Raw genomic sequence first — 26,645 nt, forward strand, 5'->3', positions numbered from 1 at the left:
GATTCTTCACACAGCGGGTTGTGAGTTCATGGAATGCCCTGCCCGTATCAGTGGTGAACTCTCCTTCTTTATGGTCATTTAAGCGGGCATTGGATAGGCATTTGGAAGTTATTGGGCTAGTATAGGTTAGGTAGGATTCGGTCGGCGCAACATCGAGGGCCGAAGGGCCTGTACTGCGCTGTATCCTTCTATGTTCTATGTTCTAAGAGTCTATGATTCTCATGGAGTTTCTTAAGGAACAATAGAGGCAACAAGAATAAAGTAACTAAAAAAATGAAGGTGTTGATTGGAATGAAATTATTTATCATTTTTTGCAGTTATTTTGTTATTTATGGGATATCTCCTGAAGGTTGCCTTTAGTTATTTTGGGGTGGAGGGTAAACTATTATAATCTCCGTGATATGGATGAGCCAGTGTTGGGCTGGGTAGACAAAGTTAAAAATCATCGAGTAAAAAATGAGGTCTGCAGATGCTGGAGATCACAGCTGCAAATGTGTTGCTGGTCAAAGCACAGCAGGCCAGGCAGCATCTCAGGAATAGAGAATTCGACGTTTCGAGCATAAGCCCTTCATCAGGAATCCTCAGGAATAGAGAATTCGACGTTTCGAGCATAAGCCCTTCATCAGGAATCACAATAGCAGGTTATCGTCCAACAGCTTTATTTGGAATCACTATTATTGTACTGAAACCTGCAACCCATTCTAAAAGATGAAAAACTTAACAATCTAAGGTTGTTCAATATATCATTTCAGTTGCATGATACTGTAATCTTTTGCTATAAATTATGGTCTTATAGTCCTGCTCCACAACTACCTGACAAAGGACCAGTACTCCGAAAGCTAGTGCTTCCAAATAAACCTGTTGGCTATAACCTGGTGTTGTGTGATTTTTAACTTAATTATTATCTCTTCAGTCTTTGGATGTCTTCATGACAAATAGACAGGTGGGCAGCCAATTAGAACCTTGGATTTTACTCTACTGTGCAGGAATGTGTGTTAAGAATTGAAACCCATTTAAAAACGGAGAGAGAGAGAGAGACCACAACATGCACCACCTGCGTGTGACCGAGATCCTCTCTGTATTTACAAGGTACTTGTTTGTGGCTGCACATGTAATTCTGTTTTGTGGAATACACGCTGACATACGCATTGTTCGGGATGTATGTGGAGTTTAGCTCAATCCCTGGAGGAAAGCAATTGGCTCCTTTTCAAAAATTATTCGTCTTTCTGGATGTTTAACGCACGAAGCCCAATAAAAGACGTACAGTTACCAAACCGGTCCATCCAACCAGGTTCATCCATACACTATTCTCTGCAGTCTCCAGTGAGTTCCATGCCTCCTGAGTCGCGGCGTTCCCTCAGTGAAACTGAGCTGAACACCTCTGATCCTCACCCCGGCACCGAGTGGATGCAGATTGCCGTGGGTCCTCAGTCGCGGTTGCTATTTCACATGTGGGAGGTGAGGGGGGGGGTGCAGGGGGCCGGGTGGATGGCGAAAGCAGCTCCAACTGACTTGAGTGAGACTGACTAGGACGGCCACAGGGTTTCACCACGTTGTCGCTCCGCCGTCCGGCTCTTGTGTGGTCTGATTGAGAATTACAGATTCACCGGGGAGAGAGAGAGAGAGAGAAAGACCGCTGTAAAATGCACTCAGTCCTGCAAACGGGAGCAGCAGCGATTGCACAGCCTGCTGACGCTGGGCTGGGGACGACCTCCCGGTCCTGAGGTGGGGACTGAACACAAAAGAGGATGCGATTTGGTTATCCCTCACTTCCTCTGGGTGCAACAGATGCTCAGTCGATCCGCCACGTCCTACTGGTTCTCCAATCGACCAACTCCTGGGCAATGCTGCTGCTTCCACTGGAGATGACTCGCCTTTTGCTGTCTCCAGATTAGTATTTTGGGTTTTTTTTTGTCTGGGGAGGGGAGAGGGGTTGGTGGAGAGGGGGGGGGGGGGGGGGGGGGGGGGAGGGGGAGGCCGTCCTTGTTAACACACCGACTTCTTTCTCTCCCAAGCCACCTTGCGCTAGAATAGAAAGAGCGGTCGCCGGTCTTCCTGCTGTTCCAATGTTGCTGTGAGCAGCATCAATTGCCTTTACTGAGAAGTCTGAGATACCATCACGTGAGGCACAGAGTGTGAGGGATCGGAATATCATTTTCTATGCGAAATTTCGTGGCACCAGTCAGCAGACGGACTGAGCAGAGTCTATTATGCAACCCGGAGAATCTGCATCTCAGGGTGTCTCAGCTGCTGGATTGTTCTTCGCCTAAATCAATGTGGTTTCTTTGGAATATATTCAGCAAAGGAACGCATATGCTGCAGTGTCTTTGTGGAAAGAGTCTTAAGAAAAACAAGAGTCCAGTTGGTAAGCATCTGCTCCTTCAGATGGGCAGTCGTTCTTGCTGTTTTTTTTTCTTTCTCTGTGCCCCTCACACACATATGTCTGGCAGATTTTGTTTTTGTTTTAAATGTAGATCCCAGGTTTCTGGGCTGTCAGTCGAATGGAGTAGTCTGGTAAAGGGCTAAGGCTGTTTCTGACGTTGACACTGCGGTGTAGTAGATCATTGCCGTTTCTTTAGCATTCTGACACCTTAGAGACAAGCTTTATTACAGCTGCTACTTAACGGAGGAGTTCTCTTCCTCTTGTGTGTGGCGTGGCTAGCAGGACGCCCCTTGTTTTATTTAAACAAAGCCCCGTGTGCCATGTCGTGTGGCAGCCGATGGCCCGGGCATCCTCAGACACCCCGCGCATTAAAGTTACGTGATGTTGCCTCTCTGAGCTGTACCTAGAGGAACGCTCTCCCATCGAAATTCACCCCCCCCCCCCCCACCTCATTTCAGCTCCAGCCGCCACTGTCACAGACAAGCGGTTTCCCTCGATCGAGAGAGTGTGAAGTGCTTCAGTCCTCCCCCCGAGCTAGTCTCCAGCTAGTTTGCAAGAAGCTGAGATAGGAGCACTGACTTGAAGGTTCACGGTAATGCAGATGTTCCCCCCCCCCCCCCTCTGTGGGAAGTGTTCGCGATCGAAGAGACGCCCGGTTACAATAAAGTTTGAGTAACTCTTGGAAAGGTGCAATCCGATGATTTATTTGTTTTGGGTTTTTTTGGAGGAGCCGGAGCGGGGGAAGGGGGGGGCCGTGGTGTCAGCGAACGGCTCGGGTTTGTGGGGCTGCAAGCCTGCGTTAAGTTGCACGTTGGAATGCACCTTGTTCCTAACGCTGCGTTGGCCCGGGCCGCTGCCTTCCCTCAGGAGACAGAAAGCTTGCCTGAGAAAGTGCCACTCGATTTTGTGGCGCTGATGGGGTTAACCCCACACTGTGCTCATTGAGGTCGCTGTAAAGTGTGGCTCGGCTGAAGATCGAGAGATTTGGGAGGGGGTGGAGAGCGAGGGAGGATTGATTATTTCTCACCCCCCCTGCTGCCTGACCTGTTACAACCTCCGGGATAAGTTTTTGTTGGGGACAAGCGTTCATTGCAAAGCGCCTCCGCCAGGGCTGTTCGAGACAAATCCGACAGCCATGTCAAACAGATCCCTGTTCTCCATCATCCAAACCTTGTTTAAATGTGTCAAACTTTATAGAAACGACCAAAGGAAGTTCGGGAGGTAAACTCTAGGCAGCTCTAGCTCCTGAACCCATCTTGTTCGTTCCGCAGTGTCTGCTTTTCAGAGAGGGCTGAGACAGCTGCTTCCGTCGGAATTGGGAAGTTGCAGCGATGCCCTGGAATCTATCATTGCCCCTTTGAGTATAACCAACTGACCGCAGCACCGTGCGTGTTTGACCATTTATACTTCCCTTTGACTCACGCTGAGGAGATCACCCAAGAGGGATCGTGGCCCCACACACCATTCATTACTCAAAGTTAACGGGTGTTTTTAAATGAGAAGGAGAGGCTGGAGTCCGAGGCGGAGGGGATCTGTTAAACGGATTCGCGGCTGTCTGCAGCATCAATTGAATTAGTTGGTCCTTTTTTTGCTTAAAAATACAGTTGCAAAGACTTAGTAAGTAAGCAACTCTGGCAGCCCACGGTGAGGTGTCAGTGAATTTTGTGGTATGGGACGAAAAGAGAGGCAAATTTCATTTTATCTTTGACATTCAGGAACCCCAGCGAAGCAGATTTGACGTAACTACATTCCAGCTTATTATAGACTTGTTTTAGTCATGGATTTCCTCATTTACATTTCAGCCTTATTCCAATTCAGCCTGGGTCTGCAATACGTGTTTCGTTACTTGGCGGCGTCCCTTTATCTGAGGAAATGTTTATTTTTACTACAAATACATTGCTCAGGTGTTACTAGAAATACAAGTCTTTCGATCTTTTTGTGTAGATCAGGGTGCAATCCCTCTGCAGAGGCTGTGTCTGTTCCCCGCCAACATCGGCACATCCTGCATTTGCTTGAAGTTTACGGAACATTGCGTTTGAGCTGAGCGAATCCCCCCCCCCCCCCCCCCCTCCTGCAATCTGTCTTGAACAAAGGCAAGCCCAAATGGGCGCTTGAACCAACCAAAAAGGCGCCCGCTTTCCTCTCCCGGCGATGACTGCAAAGCCCACTCTTCCCTTAGCACTGCATCACATTGATTTACCTCGCTCTCTGCAAACTGCTTTCTGTCCACCCAGGAATGCAGCCGTACGCACAGCACACGAGCATTGTACGCACATCCACAATTCAAACAGCATATTCACACGTAATCGGACGACTAATGTGTGTAAACATGCTATTGTGTCCCATATATGGAGCGCACATAGATACCTATCCTACACAGGTAGAAATATCTGACGTGCAGCAGGGACTGAACATAAATGTGGTTCCCCTCAGATAATAGATCAGTCAAATATGTGTATTTTATGTGAAAGCTACATGGCACAGGCTCCTTCTTTCAATATGCAATATGATATTTTACCTGAGGAAATCTGTAATAAGACTGTGTCTTTATGCCTTGTGTATGCGAACGTGTACAGAACTCCCATCTATTCCCTCTTGATCCCGGCTATTCTCTTACGGTGTAATGCAGTATAGTAAATACAGTAAGTGCCGCATGCTGTAGTGTTTTCATTTGCTGGTGTGTGGTGGCAGAGAGCCTTGTCTTGCCGAGCTATCCCCCTGCACACGCTGCTTACTTCCAGCCTGCACTCGCTGCGACAAAAATAAAAAGCTTCATGTAGTTAAACAAACAGGGCCATGGTAGCAGAGTCGGGGATAAAACCGGGGAGGAGACAATTGCTGCCGATTGATGGATCCATTAAAAAAAAGCCTTGCATCGTACAAAAAGTCAAATCTCGGTAGGGGGGAGGGGAAACGTTGGGAACTAAGCATTTAGGGAAGTGCGATTTCTCCGCTCAATCATTAATTGTTGGTGTTTTATGAAATTTCTGTCCAAATAATCCCTCCCCCTTTTAACTTCCCCTTGTTCATATGTAATTCCGGCGGTGCCTGGTTCTGTTTAGTGGTGTCTATCAAATAAAGGCAAATGGAAAAACACAGTGACTCTAATTGAATGCTGGTGATTGGTGGAGTGCTGTACTCCACCAATCATCTTTGACCCCAGGACTCAGAATCCATCACTGGGAATGACGGACCCACCTTAGGGATCACCAGTGTTGATCAACAATGGATGGCTTTGCTTTCATCATCAACACACATCATGCCAACTTTATACATAGTTAACATACAATTATGATCAGTTGTTTAAATCCAGGCAGGTAACCCATCCTCCATAGGATCACACAGAGTAAATAAGAAGAAACTATTTCCAGTGGTAGGACTATTGGTATCTATAGGGACACAAATTTAGGTAATTGCAAAATAATACTAGTGATGCAAAGGATTTTATTTACATAGCTAGTGATGATCAAGACACACTGTCTGAAAGAGTGATGGAATTTGATTCAGTTGTAACTTTTAAAGTGAATTTGAATATCAGTTTGGAATGAAAACTGGGTTGGGGGAAGGATGGGATTTGGGACTAGTTGCATAACTCTTAAAGATTTTGTATGATGGACTGAATGGACTCTTTGTCCAGTACATCAGAAGCTTATCTCCAACTGTTACAGCCTATGATTACATCAGTTTTCACATTTGCCAATTGATCCAGTGTTACAGAAAACGAGATCCTCACATTTCACTGAATCTACTTGTTCTGTAATACACATCAATGTTAAAACTGAGTGTCTCAAGCTGTCACTGTTGCTTATCATCTCCTGTTCTTGACTCTCAATTTATATTCTCCTTTGTACATATAATGATTAAATAATGTATGTTTTTTTTCCCTAAGTCATTGGATAATGGGAATGAATCACAGTTGAACTTAAAAATCCACTCCATTAAGTAATCATGAAACATAGTTATTCGGCTGTATCAGAACTTTCCTCTTAATCGCAATCAAGGGAACTGGTATTAATCTAAATTTTTAAAACTTCCAAGGTTTCAAACTTGGAGAATCCCAGGGTGGCACTTTTTAAAAAAAATCTACAACACCATCTTGTGTCCAAATATAAGGTATTTTCATTTTTAAGATGCAGGATATATTTAGAGATGGTGATGTGAAGATGGTAAAGAACATTGGAACTTTTCTTACAGCCATAGAAATGGAAGTGCAGCATTCAGGATATTTCTGATAGCCGGTAGACACGTCAATGAGTAAAAACCAATTGATTCAGAAAAATGACTGAATTGGCTTAATGATTGTCATGATCATATCAATTGAATAATTGGACAGACGAGAAGCTGGAAGATCACCAGAAGCATATTTCCCCCTTCTCATATTCTTCTTTTACATGATATGTAAATCATTGGAATATTATCACAAAGATACATACATGCCAGAGGAAGTAACAGCGGTGGGTTCAATTACAATATTTAACATACATTTGGACAGGTACATGAGTAGGAAAGGTTTAGAGAGTTATGGGCTAATCATAGGCAAATGATACTAGTTCAGTTTAGAATGCATGGTTGGTGTGGACGGGCTGGACTGAAGGGTCTGTTTCCCTGCTTCTGTTTCACCTCCACTGAGGTGAGGGATTTGTCTTTTGAAGGAAGATTGAGCTGCTTAGGCCTATACTCTCTGAAGTTTAGAAGAATGAGAGAAGGTCTAATTTGAGGGTATGCAATGCTAATAAAATAGACACAGAAAGGATGTTCCCTCATGTGGGACAATCTAGAATGAGAAGGTGTAGTTTAGGATAAGAGGTAGCAGACTTAAAGCTAGGAAAAAAAGGACTTCCCTCAAAGGGTCATGAATCTATAGAATTCACTACCTCAGAGTCCAATGGATGCTGGAACATTGAGCAAACCTCGGAAGGAGATAGACAGATTTTTAATTAATAATGGGTTGAAGAGTTATGGAGAGTGAAGTTGAGGCTGAGATGAGATCAGCTGTGGTTGTACCAAATGATAGGGCAGGATTGAGATGTTGATTTGCCTACTCCTGCTCCCAATTTGTGCGTACTTATGTATCTGCATACTAACATTTTGAGATTTGGGCCAAAGTGTCTTTGTTTGTACTGTAGACCTCTATAACTCTCTGACTCTCGAGGACACTCAAATCCCTCTACATCTCAGAGCTCTGCAGTCTCTCACCATCTGAAAAGTATATATTTTTTATTCTTCTTGTGAGAATCGACAATTTTATATTTTCTCATAATATACACTATTTGCCATAGCTTTATCCACGCATTTAATCTTTCAATATCCAATTGTTTGCCTCCTAATGTCCTCTTTGCAACTTACTCTCTCCTATTGACATTTGTGTCAACAGCAAATGTAACAACCATACTTCCATTCCTCCATTCAAGTAACTTATACAATTTCTAAAAAGTTGAGTCTCAAGCTTTGATCCCTGTGGCACATCACTTGTTGGATTTTGCCTATCTCTGTTTCTTGTTAGCCAATTTTTTTTACGCCAATATGTTACGTCCTCTACCGTGAACTTCTATTTACAACAATAATCTTTGATGTGGTGCCTTATAAAATGCCTTCTTGAAATTTAAGAACAGCACATCCATCAATTCCTTTATGCAGAAGAAGGCTTCCTTGTCAAAAACTCAAACTTGAAACATGAATTCACTTTCACAAAACCATGTTGACTCTGTGTGATTTCCTTGGATTTTTCTAAATGTCCTACTAAATTGTTTTTATTAATAGCTTCTGCCAGCTTCCCTATGGTAGCTGTTAAGTTAAGTAGTCTATAGTTTCCTATTTCCTGTCTCCCTTTTTTGAATAAAGGAGTTACATTCTCTATTTTCCAATCCAATTAAGCCTTTCCTGAATCTGGGGATCTTTGGAAAATGAAAAGCAGCACATCATCTGTATCACTAACCACTTATTTTTAAAGCCTTAGGATGAAGCCTGTCAGGGGGCCTCACTTCTTCCTATTCTGTTAGTTGAAGTACATTGCCACTAAACACTCTTAATTCCAAAAACACACATGAGACAACAGGAAATCAGGGAGCTTTCTATTTCCACTCATTGATTGTTCATTTCCTATTATATAGCCAAAGGATCCAACATCTACTGTAATTTCATATTACATAGTTAGATGAATTATCTTGTCCTTGTCCAACGGTCAATTGTGAAGGTAAATATTAAATTATTTTGAATCACAACAGATCCGAATCAAGATGCAGTTTATAACATCACTGAACTTTTGTTTATAATCTTTAGAATCCTTTGGTAATTGAAGTTCTGAAACATATTTATCTCTTGCAGAATAGTTGCTCTTCTGACATAATTGAACTGGTTTTCCAAGATATGTGTACAGGATCATTTGGACTCAGTAAATTATGGAGTACCTGTATTCAATTCTTTTAACACTAATGTGATTTCTATATCAAGGTGTCATGAATTGATACTCCAAATGACAATGCCATCATAACTCCTTCAAATAATAATGGTAGCTTAGATCTGTAATTTACAGGCTAGATAGCCCATTAATAGATAGAAATATACTTGTTCTGTTCAAGTGTGGCTGAATGTGAACTGTTTCCCAAACTTGTAACGCAGAAGGGACTGATTAACATCTAATTCCATGCTGGCCCAATGGTCTAACAGATGTCTCTGTCAGTTGCAGATGGTGGCATTGAGCAAGTTTCATATATAACAAGTATCTGTATTAGGACCTCACTGCTAAGTTGACTAGAATAGGACAGGTGCAAGGCATACTTGACAGTTCAGCACTCACTAAAGGCAAACAGTAGCTGCAAGCAGCACTGGATAGAGATAGCTTTTCTGAACGGTGTTTCTCACCTGTCAGTGGTTGACAACTTCTCAGAGGATGCCAATTAGCCTCTGTCTGACCTGCCTTGTTGCAATTGTCAGGAACCATTCAGGGCAGCTATGCATTGCCACCACTTGACCAGCTGCATGGCTGGGCTTTAAGATAGCACCTGCGGTAAAAATCCTGGGAGGTCCTGGCACTGGCCAGTGCTTCTGCCTGCTGTGATTAGGATAACTATGGATGGGGTTCCGAAGGAGCATGGTGGGTCGTGAGTGAGGTGGACTTGGGAACATGTTGCGAGAAAATTTGCTTGGGTTTATGGCACAAAACCCTCCATGAAGTCTGCCAAAAATGACAACTACCTGATTTTAGATAAGATTCAGCCTTATGTTACAAAAAGGACATAGAAGCACACAATGGGTACAAAAAGTATTTATGAAAATGATAATAAAACTAAATTATTATAACTACTGGGAAGCATTGAACACACTTGGCTAACGAAGAGAAAAGTGTGAGAGATGACCTGATAGAGATCTTTATAATTATGAAGAGTTTTTCTTATAGGTAAGCCAAAATAGTTCCATTTACAGGGAAATCCAAAACTATGGACCATTCAACAGTTCTGAGAAAAAGTTAATGTTAACTTGAAAGGAATGTTGTTTCTCTCTCCATGGATGCTTTGAGACCAACATTTTCTGTTCTCATTTCAAATTTCCATCATAAGCAATATTTTTCTTTTTTCTTACATACAAAACAATCACTGATATGTCCATAAGGGAGTCAGGATAAACTTCTTTACCCAGAGAATGGTGAGTATTTTGAACTTGATATTACCTGGAGTAATTGAGGCAAATAGTATAGATACACTTGAAGCCAAACTAAATAAAGACCAAGGAGAAAGAGGTAAAATGATATATGGATAAGCTAAGATGAAGTTTGGTGGGAAGAACTTATGGAGTATAAACACCAACATGAACCACTTGGGCCAAATGGTCTATTGCTTTGCTGTAAAATTTGATGTAATTTTATAAATGCTGACTGCGTAATGTAACTCTGCAATCCACAAGTTGATGAATAGTGATACTTTCCTTTTTCAGTCCAGTTTTTTTATTGGCTTTTTATCAATTTACATTCATTCATCCATCACTATCAATTTGGGCCAATTGGACTAGTTACATTTACATGTATTTAAGTTCATCTAACTGTGCTAAATGCTTTGAGTGAGTAATATCCGTGCCAAGCCTTCATTACACGGCTACTCAGTGTGCACTGACCCATACATATAGATTAATACTCCTGTGTAAATTAGAAGCTTCTTTTCCTTCTGAATGTCACATAACACGTTATATAAATTGTCTCAATCAGTTGATTAGATTTAAGATAAAAATATAATCTGTGCAGATGTCTTGAAGATGTAAATGCCCACATCTTAGTTTCCTTACTTGTACGTCAGATTTTGTCCACTCTCAGCACAAGGACCTGATACCTTTTGTCTTCAGATGCTAATGGATCCATAATAGTGCCAATGCTGAACCAAATTTGCAGGAGTCAGGACCTTGATTCTTAAACCACCAAACTTCCAGACCTCTTTGTGGTGCCCATGATGTGATTTCTGCTCTGGTTGGACGTATTCACATAATTTTCCACCTCCTACCACTGTCTCCACACACCTCCCCACTCTCATCCCATTCTCCACCATGCTATTTCCACCCTCGTCTTCACAGCACCTTATCTTCTGATGGACAGCCAGCAGGCAAAAGGGCTCTATATTGCTTGGCCTAGTGATGATTATCTGTCAGGCAAACATTCTTTTGATGCCATCTCCAGTATCACCATAACTAATAGATATTCAAACAGAATGGAAAGAAGATCACAATTGATTTAATTCCCCATCTATGATTTTTCTCATGTTGTTCTCACAAATGATGTCCTGAAGATTAATCTTTAATTCCCAGAGACTGCAGGACAGTGCTGGAGAGTTGGTACCTTCACATATTCCTGGAACATGTCTTTGAATAGATCCTAGAAATACGTTAGTACTCACAGATCCAGAGATATCCCTTCCCAGTTCTCGAGATTCTATGTCTTGCTATATTATTCATAATTTCTCTCCTTGAGAAACCCTGGGGCTCCAAATGAACATATTGCTACACTCCGAGGCTCCTACCTGTCTTAAGAGACCAGTTTATAAAACCAAAAACTACCTTTAATTGTGGCATTTTAGATTTTAAAAATGCTGCTTAGCACTTGTTGGAGAATGCCATTAGAGTTTCACCATAGATGATGGAGGCTGTGTGTTGTAATGAGCCACCTATCTGTTGTTATACATATTAATTGAATGCTAACAAATGAAAACACACCTGTGCTGTCTTGAAAATGGCAGACATCATTTGCCTGGTCACTAATGAGTGACCGAGGTTATTTTCCTGACAGAGTAGGAAAACCTTCTCTCAGCCATATTGTACTTGACCATAAAGCAAGCTTAATCAATCTAACGCCATCTGTCTATTCCCAAATATCATTCAGATTCTTCTGTTTCCCAATTTTTCCACCTATTACTTGGCACTGAAATAATTTATGAAATTTGAAAACCAGTAATTTGGCCCAACACACAATAATTTAAGAAAATTGCCAATAACCACCAGAGAATGATAGTCCTACCTCATTATCTGCAATATCAAAGGCAAGACCTCTGTCTCTTGCTTGAGACTTTGAAGTGTGTACAAACCTCATTACGGTTATGGTGCCTTAACATTGTGTTTGCATTGAGGTTCCCTTTTTTGTTTCTTTTCCATTTCCAATTGTTGCTTCTTGTCTTTAAATTTTACAGAGTTAAATGTTTATGGATACTTGGTCTGTAAACTTGTGCTGGAAGGAGACGATTGGTTTTATTGATTATTCTTAAATCAATAATTTAATGGTGTTAATATATTTTTCTTACTGAAATGTAGAAACGTACAGCACACAAGTCAGCCATTTGATCCATTGAGACTTTGTTGGTTCTGAGAGTCATAGAGATGTACAGCATGGATACAGACCCATGGGTCCACCCATCCATGCCGACCAGATATCCCAACCCAACCTAATCCCACCTGCCAGCACGTGGCCCATATCCCTCCAAACCTTTCCTATTTATATACCCATCCAAATGCCTCTTAAATGTTGCAATTGTATCATCCTCCACCACTTCTTCTGGCAGCACATTCCATACATGTACCACCCTCTGTGTGAAAAAGTTGCCCTGTAGGTCTCTCTTATATCTTTCCCCTCTGACCCTAAACCTATGCCCTCTAGTTCTGGACTCCCCGACCCCAGGGAAAAGACTTTGCCTATTTACCCTATCCATGCCCCTCATAATTTTGTAAACTTCTGTAAGGTCACCCCTCAGCCTCTGATGGTCCAGGGAAAACAGCCCCAGCCTGTTCAGCCTCTCCCTATAGCTGAAATCCTCCAATCCTGGCAACATCCTTGTAAATCTTTTCTGAACCCTTTCAAGTTTCATAACATCTTTCCGATAGGAAGGAGACCAGAATTGCACGCAATATTCCAACAGTGGCCTAACTAATGTCCTGTACAGCCGCAACATGACCTCCCAACTCCTGTACTCAATACTCTGACCAATAAAAGAAAGCATACCAAATGCCTTCTTCACTATCCTATCCACCTGCTACTCCACTTTCAAGGAGCAAAGAGCCTGCACTCCAAGGTCTCTTTGTTCAGCAACACTCCCCAGGACCTTACCATTAAGTGTATAAGTCCTGCTAAGATTTGCTTTCCCAAAATGCAGCACCTCGCATCTATCTGAATTAAACTCCATCTGCCACTTTTCAGCCCATTGGCCCATCTGGTCAAGATCCTGTTGTAATCTGAGGTAATCCTCTTTTGAAGAGCAATCTAAGTAATTCCCTACCCTTCCTCCTTTCTGATATCCAGCAATATGTTTCTCCTTTAAGTGTTTATTCAGTTCTATTTTGACGGCTAATATTGAATCTGCTCTCACCTTATCCCCAAAGGGAAATCTGGCAATGTGCTCCAAATTCTAATCAGCTCACCATTTGCTGGTTCTACTTGTACAGATACAGTTTTGGATTAGCTTTTGCAGGCTGGAGTGTGGAAGAATCTCATGGGTCATGTTTTTGTATTTGTGGAGCTTCATGTAGTTGTTTGTGACATGACAGATGTGTAGGAGCCTGGTGACCAGCTGAAGCTGCATCCTATTTGTTTCTGTCTCCAGGTTGGTCATCGAGAATTTATAAGTTTTATTATGCTAGTGATAAAGCATGCTGTTGCCATGGCTTAATGGCATCTGTCAGGCAGGGCAAACATCAGCAAAACATAACTTATTATGTATGATAACTTATATTAAATAATTATGCTTTTTGGATATACTTATAGATAATTTTCAATTGTGATAATTTGTGACTAAATAAATTATTTGTTAGACTGAAATGGAAGGTACTGTAATGAATGTTTGATTCTGATTATGAGATATCTTGGGGTAAAAAATGAGGTCTGCAGATGCTGGAGATCACAGTTGAAAATGTGTTGCTGGTTAAAGCACAGCAGGTTAGGCAGCATCCAAGGAATAGGAAATTCGACGTTTCGGGCATAAGGGCTTATGCCCGAAACGTCGAATTTCCTATTCCTTGGATGCTGCCTAACCTGCTGTGCTTTAACCAGCAACACATTTTCAAATGAGATATCTTGAGCCATTTTAGCATCTTTGATACAAGTTAGTTCCTTTTTGAAGGGATCACTCCCACTATGGCATTTCACCACCGGCCCTATCGAAGGTTAAAGTTTCATGGAGTAATAACTCCAGAAATGGACTGGAGGACAGTCAAGTTTCAGTATCTTAAGTAATAGCTAGTGAGGAACAAGAAAAAAACCTGCCTGAAGTCTGGGCTTTCCTTATCGGTGAATGTCTGGGGTGAATGATGCCTGACTCCCTGACCTGTCTGGCATTCAACCAGTTTGGTACAAGATGGACTCAGTTTCTTGGAGAATAGGGACAAATATTCCACACAACTGAGGGTGATAATTGTAGCCATCAGAGAATTAGAAAGGATTTAAAAAGACGATAGTGGATTACTGTTATAGAACTGAACAAAACCGAAATGTTGCCAAAATTGAAAATTTCTGTATTGCACTCATCAGGATTAGAAGACAAGTAACCAAACTGAAACAGGGAAAACCAATTTATTGTGAGTCAGAAGGATTGATATGGAGATGGAGCAACAGCTATCAGGGTTTGGGTAAGCCAAGCTGGAGGTTGGGAAAAAGTTTTGGTTGTAAGACCTGCTGGCTTTGGGATATTTTAGGTGCTGGAAGTGAGTTCCTCAAATTCCACAAGCAGTAGTTACTGTTCTTAAGCTGTTGTATTGTTTTGGACGTTTGGGAGAAAAAAATCAAAACAATGACACTTTAAAAAGGAAGAAGAGAACAATGGTAGTGACCACATGGTCAGGGAGAGAGGCAGAGAGAGAGAGAGAAACCTACACTGCTGTCTGACACAGCTGTGAATCTGCACAGTTAATGCCTTTGCTATTTGTGTTCAAGTACTTCCAGAAAGTGAGTGCATTGAAGAAAAATTAACAAACAGCAAAATTCACAGCTGACATTGGAGGAACCTAATGGGCGGCACAGTGGCACAGTTGTTAGCACTGTTGCCTCACAACGCCAGAGACCCAGATTCAATTCCTGCCTTGGGCAACTGTTTGTGTGGATTTGCACATTCTCCCTGTGTCTGCGTGGGTTTTCTCCGGGTGCTCCGGTTTCCTCCCTCACTCCAAAAATGTGCAGGTTAGGTGAATTGGCCATGCAAAATTGACTGTAGTGCTTGTGAAGGGGTAGATGTAGAGGAATGGGTCTGGGTGGGTTGCTCTTCAGAGGGTCAGTGTGGACTTGTTTGTTTGAAGGGCCTGTTTCCACACTGTAAGTAGTCTAATCTAATCTAATTTTCCACCATTTCTGAGTGTGTTCATTTGTGTGTGTGCTTTAGACTCTGAAAGTCATTCACAGCCACCTGTGGGGCAGTACAAAGGTCAATGGTTAACAAAGGATGATATTAGTCAAGTGGATTTTTTTTTTCACCTTTTCAGATTTTGATATGTCAATCCCATTGTTATGATTTTCTGAAAGACATGCCTAAAACAAGCCACTTATGAAAAGCATAAATAATGTCTTTTTAATAAAACACACGTATAAGAATGCTTTGAATACTGCATTAATTTAGTTGAAATTGTGTGCTTTCTTAAACACTTTTAACGTCATAGCCATAAATTAATAGTAAATACAGCACAGAAACAAGCCCTTCGTGCCAAACTAGTCTATGTTATTAATAACATATAAAGTTGCCTTGATTTTGAATCTACAACCTCTGATTATTGATCCACGAGCCAGAATCATTTTTCTCGTCATCTGGAAAATCTGTATTAGTTTCCTGCTTTGTCTTACTTCAAGGAGGACATTCTAACCTCTCCTCTTAACTGAAATCAAGGATGTTGTAAATCTTAACATGACAGTTCCATCACCTGGAAATTATTGTGGAACAAATGCTGATCACAAACCATTTATTTAAAAAGAAATCACATCAAGCATTAACACCACATCTGCAAGTTGGGTTGAGTGGCCTGTCCCTCTGCTGTAAATTCTATGCAACATTTAAACTTTGTCTAAAAAGAATTGCATTTGCGTAAGTGTGTTATAAATCATAAATCATTATTATCTATTCAAATGATTTGTGTTTCATATTTATTCCATATGCATGGTTACCTTATCCTAGTTACCCTCCTTTGTAACTTTTCTGAGGTTTGTATTTCTCTCCTGATATGCGGTGCCTGAGAATTGTCCATAATACTACAGCTGATGTCTTTGCTTTTACACTCTGTTCCACTGTTTATTAAACCATTGATCTATTTGCCTTTTTAACTACCATATTAATGTGCTCTTCCACCTTTAAGGAGGGGCCTCCCTGCTCATCCACAGTTTTCAAGATGGTCCCATTTCTTTCCATTCCGTATTATTCTTTCAGAAGTGCATCACTTCACACTTCATTGCATTAAACTCCCTCTGTTATGTTTTTAACAATCCTGAAGACTATCTGTTACTTGCCAAGTTGCATACCATCTGCAAACTTATAATGCCCTTCCCTACATCTGAGTCTGATACAAAACAAATCAAAACATGGAAGAATAATAAACATAAAACTGATCTTTGGAGAACACCTTTGCAAACACATACCAGTTGGAAAAATATCCATCCAACAGAATGTTTTGCTTTCTGTGACTGAACTAATTTTGCATCAGATCCACCACTTTCTCCTTAATTCTGTTGGCTTCTATGTGCTTAGTTAATCTCCATGTGGGTAGTTTGTTTAATGCCTTCTGAATGTCTTTATATACACCATCTATTACACCACCTTAATCAACATTTTCTGTTATCTCAAATAATTCAATCAACTTTGACACAGTTTTCACTTAAAAAATCTCCTTGATGAACTCATGCCTTTCCAATGAACATTTGTTTTGTCCTGATAGTGATTTTCAATAACACCCTTATCGCCATTATTAAGTTGACTAACCTGTCGTTTCCTGGTTTATCCCTCTTTCTTTTCTTACAAGCTGATGTGAGATTAACAGCTATTCTAACACTACTGTAATAAAACAAAGAACTGGAGATGCTGGAGATCTGAAATCAAAACAGAAATTGTTGGCGAAACTCAGCAGTTCTGGCAGAAAGAAAGAAAGCAGAACTAACATTTCGAGTCCCATGACTCTTCATCAGAACTGAAGTTAACTCTGCTTTCTTCCCACAGAAGTGCCTGACCTGCTGAGCTTCACCAGCAATTTCTGTTTTTATTCCAACACTACTCCTGTGGCCAATGATGGTTGAAAATGTATTACAAATGCCTCTGATCTTTTTACATTTGTTTCTTTCATTTACTTAGGACATTCTAGGCCCTCGCTGGGTAACATAGTTTAACTTTTTTCATGCATTGCTCTTAGCAGAAAATATCATGCTATGTAATTAATTTTCCTAAATTAGTAGCGACAATGTATATATAATTGTACGTGGAATGACAGTTATCTGCTCTAAGTATTTCAGAAGACATTTTACCTCCGGGGATATGTCTTGACCCAGTGGTATATAAACTGAGGTTAATATGCCCTTTTTGAATTACTATCAAAATTACATGAACGTAAGAGACATATATAGGCCATGCTTGAAGCTTAATAATGCTGCCTCACTGAATGAACTGTGTATAAACCAGTGCTAGCTGGTGTACAAGTGGAACTGACAGGGAACATGTGTCATTTTCAAAGTCTTTATAGTTCTTACAGTTTTGAGGCATATGTGATGTAAACTTTTTCTGCCATTCTCTTCTTATTCATTTTATGTTAAAGCATCTAATGTTGTTACGTTTGGCATCTGCTGTGTGAGAGGGTAATGGAATCATATTTAGTAGTGTCTTTCAGAATCAATTTGATAAATATTTCAACTGAGAAACATTTGCTGCACTTCGGGACTTTTTTGTAATGTTTGTAATTTTGCCTTGCAACTTTGAGTGGCATCATATTGAATGTTTGATTTCAATGTTAGTCTTTTTCTAACTGACAAAATTGATGATGTGCAGTTATTTTTGAAAACAATTAACACATTGGTATCAATTTCCCTTCTCCACTGTTTCAATCACTGTCTATTTTAATCAGCAGAGAGGAATTTGATTGAAGAAGGCACTAAAGTCAATTATTTTGCCAAAAAGCCTGCAAACGAGCAATCTTTTGTGCTTTGGGGAACACGAGATAAATGTGTGCAGAAGAATGGAATAGAAGATGGGGTAAACTGAAGTGGGGAAGAAGGAGGCATATGTGGAGCATGGAACATTTTGGTTGATAGTCTGTTTCTGTGTTGTGTAGACAATTACGTGTTGCTGCTGATTATTTGAAAACTACGTATCCCAATATGTCTTCCACCCTGAATGAGATAGTAAATCTCTTGACCTTATGAAAGTGGACTGATCTACACCAGAGTGTTCTCTAGCACAGCATTAGCAGTGAAATGCGATTGGACCACAAAACAGATGAAGGGAAAGGGGATATGGAAGAGCAGACACGACTTCTCACTGAGTATTGCAAACTTCCATGTGCATAATCAGTATCCCACTTGCTGCTTTACCTCCCAGTAGTTTAGTGCTTTTCCAAATCAGAAATGTTGTTCACTGGCCTTGTTACAGCAGCTCCAATTTAATTGCAGTGCAGCTTCAAAGCTCACCTGGCGGAGGTGCATCATGAAACCTACTACTATGGCAGTTGCCTAGGTATCGATTCTACAAGGATTACTACCTTCAGTTTGTAATGGATTTGTTATTTGTGATGTAATAATTACTGATTTAATTATAATCATTTTCTATTGTTAGCGTAGCTAGAAAATTTAAATTATAATTTAATACATTTTGTATATTGAAATTTACTCGTGTATTAATATTCATCCCTATATTAGATTTTGTGTCCATTGGACTTTCAGGTGAAACAGGTCAATTCAACATAACTCATCCATGCTGGTATATATGATTCACACAAGCTTCCTCCCACTCTATTTCAGCTTCTCTATCAACATATCTGCCTATTTTGTGAGGCATAGCACTCTTGCCTCTGAGTCAGAAGCTTGTGGGTTCAAGTCCCACTCCATAGACTTAAGTGCAAAAATCTAGGTTGACTCTCTCATGCAATACTGAGGTGTGCTGCACTCTCAGAAGTGTCATTGTTTGGATGAGATGCAAATCTGATCGCTGCCTGCCCTTTCAGATGGCTGTAAAAGATTCCGTGCCACTATTTTGAAGAGAACTTGAGTATTCCGCAGTGCCCTGGAAAATATTTATCCCACTAACAATGGCACCAAAGCAAATTGTTTGCTCATTATCGCATTGTCAGTGGGAGCTTGCCGTGTGCTTAGTGCCTTCAAAGTTTTCTGTATAATAACAGCTACACTTTAAAAGCACTTCAAAGGCTGCTTAGCTTTGTGGGATGACATAAGGTGCCCTGTTTTCATCTGTGTTTCTCATGCTTCCTTTCAAGGTATCTCCGCTATTTGCCTGAACCACTCCATATGCTGACAAGTTTCTAATCTCAATATTTTCTGGACAAAGAAATTTCACCCGAATGCCCTATTTTATTTGTTTTTGGCCATTTATACATGTGACTCCTGGTTTTGGACTCCCTATCAAATGAAACTATTCTATTAGTATTAGCATTAATTGTACAAATGTACAGATGAGCATTGAACAAAAATTTACAGCACTGCCACAGAAAAAGATTGTTGTTGTATTCCATGTACAGACAAATGAAACAATTATTTTCTAAAATTTGGATTACAATAGTTTCCTTCCTATTTATTAAGACTAAGTTTGTTCCTTGATGCCCTTTATATTCAGGGAGTACCACTCTTCTCAGAGGCCTAAGTGTTAATTGCTCACAATGTTCCAGAGCTGTCTTTATTAAGGAATGACCTTAATAATTTATCCATTCTGCAATCATTTGGCTCTTACAATGTATTATATAAGAAAATTCTAAAACCATATTTTCAAAGAGTGCCTTTTTCCATCCTACCTCTGCCCATCCCCAGAACACATGCAGCTGGCGTGTTTAGGATCTGATAAATTATTCTTATGGCTTTACAATTTTAATATACTGCAGACATTTAATTGTACATACTTTTTCATGCGTGTCACCATTAAGTGGCTTCAAACAGCCATCTATAAGCCATATGAGTGTCACCTGTAATTGGCTTCAAACAGTCATCAGTAAGCCATCTTCAACTGACTTGATGACCTATTTCAGCAGGCAGTAAAGAGTCAACTACAGACAAAAGTAGAAATCGCTGGAAAAGCTGAGCAAGCCTGGCAGCATCTGTAGAGAAAAACCAAGTTAACGGTTTGAGTGAAGTGACCCTTGCTGAGTCTGAGGAAAGTCTGAGGAAGGGTCACTCAGCTCGAAATGTTAATTATGATTCCTCTCCACAGGTGCTGCCTGACCTGCATAGCAATTTCTGTTTTTGGTTCTAATTTATACCATCTGCAATTCTTTTGGTTTTTATAGGAGTCAACCAAGTTGGTGTTAAGGAGATCATGTTCCTCCTCTAAAGGGCCCTGGTAAACCAGATGGATTTCTTTCACACAATCAGGATCACTGTCAAAGAGACTGGAATTTTAATTAAATTCCCCAAGCTGCCATAACGGTCTCCATAATGTTTGTCTGGGCCTCTGGATGACTAACTCAGTAATTTATTGCAATCTTACCATCCTCTAGTTGTACACAAGTTGGACTTCAGTTATGTGGGAAGGTGAGGACTGCAGATGCTAGGGATCAGAGTCGAAGAATGCGGTGCTAGAAAGGAACAGCAGGTCAGGCAGCATCCGAGGAGCAGATGAATCGACATTTCGGGCATACGTATTTCATCAGGAATGCTTCAGTTATGTTGATCGATTAGAGAAGTTGGAACTGTTTTCATTGGAGAGTAGAAGGCTGAGAGGAGATTTGATACAGTTATTCAAAATAATGAGGTGACTGGACAGAGTAGAAAGGGAGAAACTGTTACAGTTGCTGGAAGGATCAAGAACAAGTGAGTACAGATATAGGGTTCCTGGCAAAAGAATTCATTGAGACACAAGAGAAAACTATTTCACACAGTGAATGGCTAGGATCTGGAATGTACTTCCTGAAAGTGTGGTTGAGCCAGATTCAAGTGACACTGTTGGAAAGAAGTTGGATTGTTATGTGAAAAGGAAGAAAGTGCAGGGCAATAGAGAGAAGATAGGGGAGTGATAACAGGTGAATTGATCCTTTAGAAAGCCAGGGAAAAGATGAGAAGCTGAATGGCTTCATTCTGTGTTGTAACAGTTTCACAATTCTGTGGATGTACTTCCCCACTCCCCCCTCCCCCATCTCACTATTCCACATTAAAACTGGGACTATTGTCTGGTTAGAAAGACTAGGACCTGAAGGCACAGACTTGAGTTAAGGGGCAAGAGATGAGGAAGAATTTCTTCAGTCAGAGAATGGTGGTGAATCTGTAGAACTTGCTGCTTCAGAAGGCTGTGAAGGCCAAATCACTGAGTGTATTTAAGACAGAGAAAGATTGGTTCTTTGATTAGTTGTAGAATCAAGGGTTTTGAGGTGAAGGCAGGAGAAACATATCAGCCATGATTGAATGATGGAGCAGACTCAATGGGCTGAATGGTCTAATTTTTCTCCTATACACATGGTCTTATACCATACGGTCCTAGATGCTGCCGTCACCACACCTTCGGCCCCAATTGCTCATTCCCTCACATCCTTCTCTCCTTCCCTTTGCGGTTGTCAGGAATTTCTCAGTCTTTATTGAAGAACTGCCAGGTGCTCCCAGGATGTTGATGTGGTCTCAGACTCAGCATTAAGTGTTCCAGCTGTCTACTGGTGGGAATTAATTTCTTTGCCACTCTTTCAAGATATGCTGTAGTTCTAATTCGTTACTCATTATTGGTAACATTCATTAATAACAGAGAATGCCAGAAATTCAGTTAAGCAAACAACTAATTTGAGTGTATGAAAGATGACAAACTTGAATTAATTATTGTGAAATGTTGTGGCCTTTGCTTTTATTTGGAGGATACCACAGATGAAATGGTTTGGAAATGTCTGAATAATGAAGAATTGTTGCTGGCTTCACATATTTGCCAAGAATTATTAACACTCAAGTTGCCCCTGAATATATCTGCATTGCAAGTCAAAAAAAAACCTGACAATTGCACCATGTCTTTCTCTCTCTCTCTCTCCCCCTCTCACACACACGCTTACATATTCTATCTCACACATACACATGTTGACATTGAAACAGTCATATATCAGCATTGGGCCTGTGGGAATGCATGTTTACATAGAAAAGAACATGAGAGATTACAACAAGATGAGATAGGAGTGACTCTTATTGGCTAAACCAATATAAATATTCTGAAGCCAGCATTATTGATAAATAGCCAAGTATATATTTTGTGTCTATCAGGTCCTCAGGTTAAAATCCTGTTTTGAAAAACAGCACCACCAGCAGTATAGTACTCCCTTCATACAGTCCCTCCAGCAGTGAAGCACCCTCTTAGTTCTGCCCTTGGAAGAAAGTAACTCTTCTTCAGTAATGCGTTCTCCTTTAATTAATGTAACAATCTCTCTTAATTGCACCTCTGACTCTCAAAGGCTTCCTCAGTACTGCCCCTGTGACAGTGTTGTGCTCCATCAATGCTACAATGGGAATATTGACAAAGATTATGCCGTAATTTTCTCGATTTTGTTTATAAAATGAACATTTTGAATAGTTCTTGAGTGAGCTACCAATATTTATCCCTAAGATTTGTACCAAAAGCTTGATGCATTTTTGAGTTTTTTAAGAAGTAACATAACTGGCGAGTAGTTTTTGATGTATTCAGAGCTGATGGGTGCAGATATGAAAAATATTTTTGATTGAAACAATGAGTTTACTTCCTTAATGGAGGGACTTTTGGGACCAAAAACAGAGAGACATGAAAGTGGGAGGGCAGGCAGATAAACTGGAGAAAAGGTGAATAGTATGTGAGCTTTTATAAATGGCTGAACAGGGTACAAGAGTGAAGATACAGTAGTAAATTCATCCAAGGCAGTAGTTGAGGTTCCATTTGGTGTGGGGGTGGGGGGGGGGTGTGTGGGGTGGTGGGGGGTGGGGGGGAGTGCGGTGTACTCTGTTGCTTGTTTCCCAACTCTCACCAAATCCAATTCATCTGTCATTCATCCTGTGCTCTTTAATCTACAGTGACTCCTGGTTCAGCAATGTCACAACTTTAGAATTCTCATCCTTGTTTTCAGATCCATCATGGCTTTGTCTTCATATCTCTGCAATCTCCATCACCTCTCTGTCCTTCTAAAATTACCGTGTTTTTCCAATTCTCACCTCCATCGATGACTGTATCTTAACTTCTCAGACACAAACTCTAGAATTCCCTCCATAGACATCTACATCTCTCATGATAATCCTCTGAAATAGCCTAACAAGCCACTTAAGTGTAACTTAAGTTGGGTAGTACCCAATATGTTTCCTCAAATGCGGAAAGAATTGTTTTAATGTGACTGCACCATCTAACAAAGGAGCTAGTGAGAATGAAAAAGGAGCCCCTGCTAGTGATTCCACATCCCATAAAATAATTGTTTAAAATAACTAATTATTTCTGCTGGTGGAGAGAATGTCAATAGGGTATTTAATAAAAGTTCTTGCTAATTATGAAAAGTTTTGATAGGAAGAAACAAGTTAAAATCAGGGTTATTTCTTTGTGTTGGAGATTTGTGACAAGGATCCCTTTGAATTGAAATTGTCACTCAGAAAGCCAAGAGATGGTAAGAGAAGGTATTTTATACAGAAGGTTATTGAAATGTGGAATGCTTTGTTGGTGAGAATGATTGAGGCAAAGACCACTGTACCTTTTCAGGATCAAAACCTGGAGGAAAGGAAAATAGAGAGATGTAGGCCAAGAACAAGGCATTGTGGTTAGTTTGAGCTTGCTGCAGCAGAGTTTTAATGTGAGAAAGCGGCCACAATCTCCATTGGTCCTCTGGGTTCTGTCTGAGTGTCAGGCTGTTGAAGTGTGTTCTTCAATACTGTCAGATTCTTCTTTACTTCCCACTTTAGGAGAGATAGGAAGGCATTACAGAGAATGCAGAAAAAATTCATGAGAATGACTGATTATAGGGTGGGGTTAAGCTAATTCCTTTTATTCAAGGGCTCTTCTTGAGATTTTCTCGATAGATATGTTTTGATCTTCAGCAGCTCCTTTTTCATTCTCATTAACTCCTACGTGAGATGATTCAGTCACTATCTTCTGTATTTGCATTGACATGGATGTATTTGGATTCATGTAGAAGTAGGGGAACTCCTCAATATCCTTGATAATCGCCACCATCCATTAAAACTAAAGCCTCAGCACACGAGCAAACCTGTAATTCCTGAGGCATCACAGTTTTGCATTGGTACAAGACAAGTATGAGTTAGTAATAAAAGTTCTCCTTTTCAAAATAGCTGGTACACACTTCTACATACAGGAAGCTTTGATTCGAAACATATCTTTCACAAACTGATGAAGTCACATAAATGTAAAACTGGAAGATTGTAACTACAAATGTCTTCAACTTCATAGATTGTGATTTCAGGTTGAAATTTTAAAATAAACAAAGTTTATTTTAATCGTACCCACAACATTTCTTGGATGCATAACAACTCCTGAACCCAATAAATCTTAAGCTTGCATTTGCAAGAAATTCATTACTTCAGCATCTTCAGATTTTCTGGCTCTGAGTCAGCTGTGCATTCCTAAGTGAGTTTAAAACTGTTCTTTCTCCTTGACTGGAAACATCAAATGCTGGAGATCACAGTGGGTCAGACAGCATCCATGGAAAGAGATCAAGCTAGCATTTTGAATCTGGATGAATTTTCATCAGAGCTGCTGTTCGTTCTCATTTGCAGGCTCCCCTCCACCTCCTTTGGAGTTTCTCTCTCCTTGCCCCTTTCTAGACTCCTTCATCACCATTCCTTGGCATTTTTCTCTTCCAGTCCTCTGCAGCTTTGTTATCCCCCATTCCATTGCAGACCACATTTAATATGTTCCTTTTCCCTCTGTATTTGTAGCCACCCTGTAGTCCAACTGCACACACACCGCTCACAACTTCTGGCACCCCCATCACCAACACCTCACATGCGCGCCCACTCCCCACCCCATACCCATCACCAGCACCACACACCCATCACCTACACCCACCTCACACCCATCATCCACAATCCGCTATACACCATCACCCACACGCGACCCCACACCCAACACCCACACTCCACTGCAAAGCCAGCATCCACAGTCCATTGTACACCCATCACCCACATCCCAATGTACACCGATCATTCATACCCCACTGTACACCCATCACTCACTCCCCACTGTATACCCATCACGGACACCCAATTGTACACCTATCACCCACACCCGACTGTACATTCATCACCCACACCCCACCGTGTGCCCATCACTCCCCCATTCCGCACTGAATACCCATCATGCACACCCGACTGTACACCCATCACCCACACCCCACTGTGTATCCATCGCCCACACCCAGTGTATACCATCACCCACACCGCACTGTACACTCTTCACCAGCACTCCATTTCGCACCTGTCACCAATGCCCTACCTCACCCCACCCCACACCCATCACCTATACCCCATATCCATCACCCACATCCATTACCTACACTCCACACCGCACTTCCATCACTCATTCTGCACATCCATCACCCAAACCCCAGTTTACTTGCTCAACTGCCTGTGGATTGCTCACTATTTACCTATTCACTGCATATTCAATCACAGACTGTGCAGCTCCTGATTGGTTTCTGCTGTTAAAGTCTGTCACTTCCAGCAATAGAGGAAACCTTTATCAGGTTGTGATTGTAGAATTGATTGAAATTTCACAGGCACTTTAGGGGCAAATTTTTACACCCCCCCCCCAATCCCAGCATTTTGATCCCTGTACCTGGGATGAGGAGCTTCACTTATCTACACAGTTTGGAGAAGTTGGAGCTGTTTTCCTTGGAGAAAAGAAAGTTAAGAGAAGATTTGATGAAGGTGTTTAAAAGCATGAGGCATCTGGACAGAGTAGATAGTGAAAACCTCTCCTTATTGATGGGAAGTTCGAGGAGAAGAGGGCATGGTTATTCAATGACAAAAGCAAAAATGAAGACATGAGGAAAACATTTGCCTTGGTGGCAGGATCTGGAGTGCATTTCCTGGAGACTATTGTCAAGGCGGGGGAATCAGATTATTGTCTGAAAAGACCTGAAGGTACATGGCTATGGGTGAAGGCTGAAGAATGTCTCTCTGTGAATTGTTTCTTCAAAGAACCAGCACAGTCTTAATGGGCTGAATGATCTCCTTCTACAATATTTCTGTGATTCAGTGGTATTACTTCATCAATTGTTTCTCAAATAATCTGTTCCTATCACAAAACAGTGAATGAAATAATTAAATGTGCATGTTCAGGACAGCGTAGCTTTTCGAAAAAAAAATGATTCCTTTGGTGTGGTGTCACAGGTATTTATTAACTCATCCCTGCTGAGTGTTTAGCTCAGCCACTCTAGAAATCAGTGAAAAGTCAACTGTAATGCTGCTATTTATAATCACATGTGGGCCAGCCCGGGTAAGGATGGCAGATTTCCTTCACGAAAGGATATTTAGTAACCTACTGTGTCTTTATAAAAATGTGACTGCTTCACAGTCATTTTTCCAAAAGTCGTTTTTTATCGTATTGCTTATCGGCCTAATTTGGGTATGATAGCAGCAATCCTTTCCTAAAGAAGGGTCTTTATAACTATTCAACAGCATACATGT

General features: G+C 40.9%; 1 protein-coding gene across 3 annotated transcripts in view; it reads left to right on the forward strand.

Annotated features, from left to right (window-relative positions):
* Positions 1 to 2,259: 2,259 nt before the first annotated feature.
* The window catches only part of fgf14 (fibroblast growth factor 14), a 511,831-nt gene continuing 487,445 nt past the window's right edge, over positions 2,260 to 26,645 (forward strand). For 2 of the 3 annotated variants that reach the window (XM_060826494.1, XM_060826497.1), the window contains exon 1: positions 2,260 to 2,365. In XM_060826494.1, the coding sequence (XP_060682477.1) occupies positions 2,275 to 2,365 (91 nt within the window). In that variant the 5' untranslated portion in view covers positions 2,260 to 2,274. The remainder of the gene's footprint in view (positions 2,366 to 26,645) is intronic. The other variant, XM_060826496.1, reaches the window with a different exon arrangement.

This window comes from Hemiscyllium ocellatum, chromosome 6 (genome assembly GCF_020745735.1).
Source record: "Hemiscyllium ocellatum isolate sHemOce1 chromosome 6, sHemOce1.pat.X.cur, whole genome shotgun sequence".
Classification (NCBI taxonomy): Eukaryota; Metazoa; Chordata; class Chondrichthyes; order Orectolobiformes; family Hemiscylliidae; genus Hemiscyllium; species Hemiscyllium ocellatum.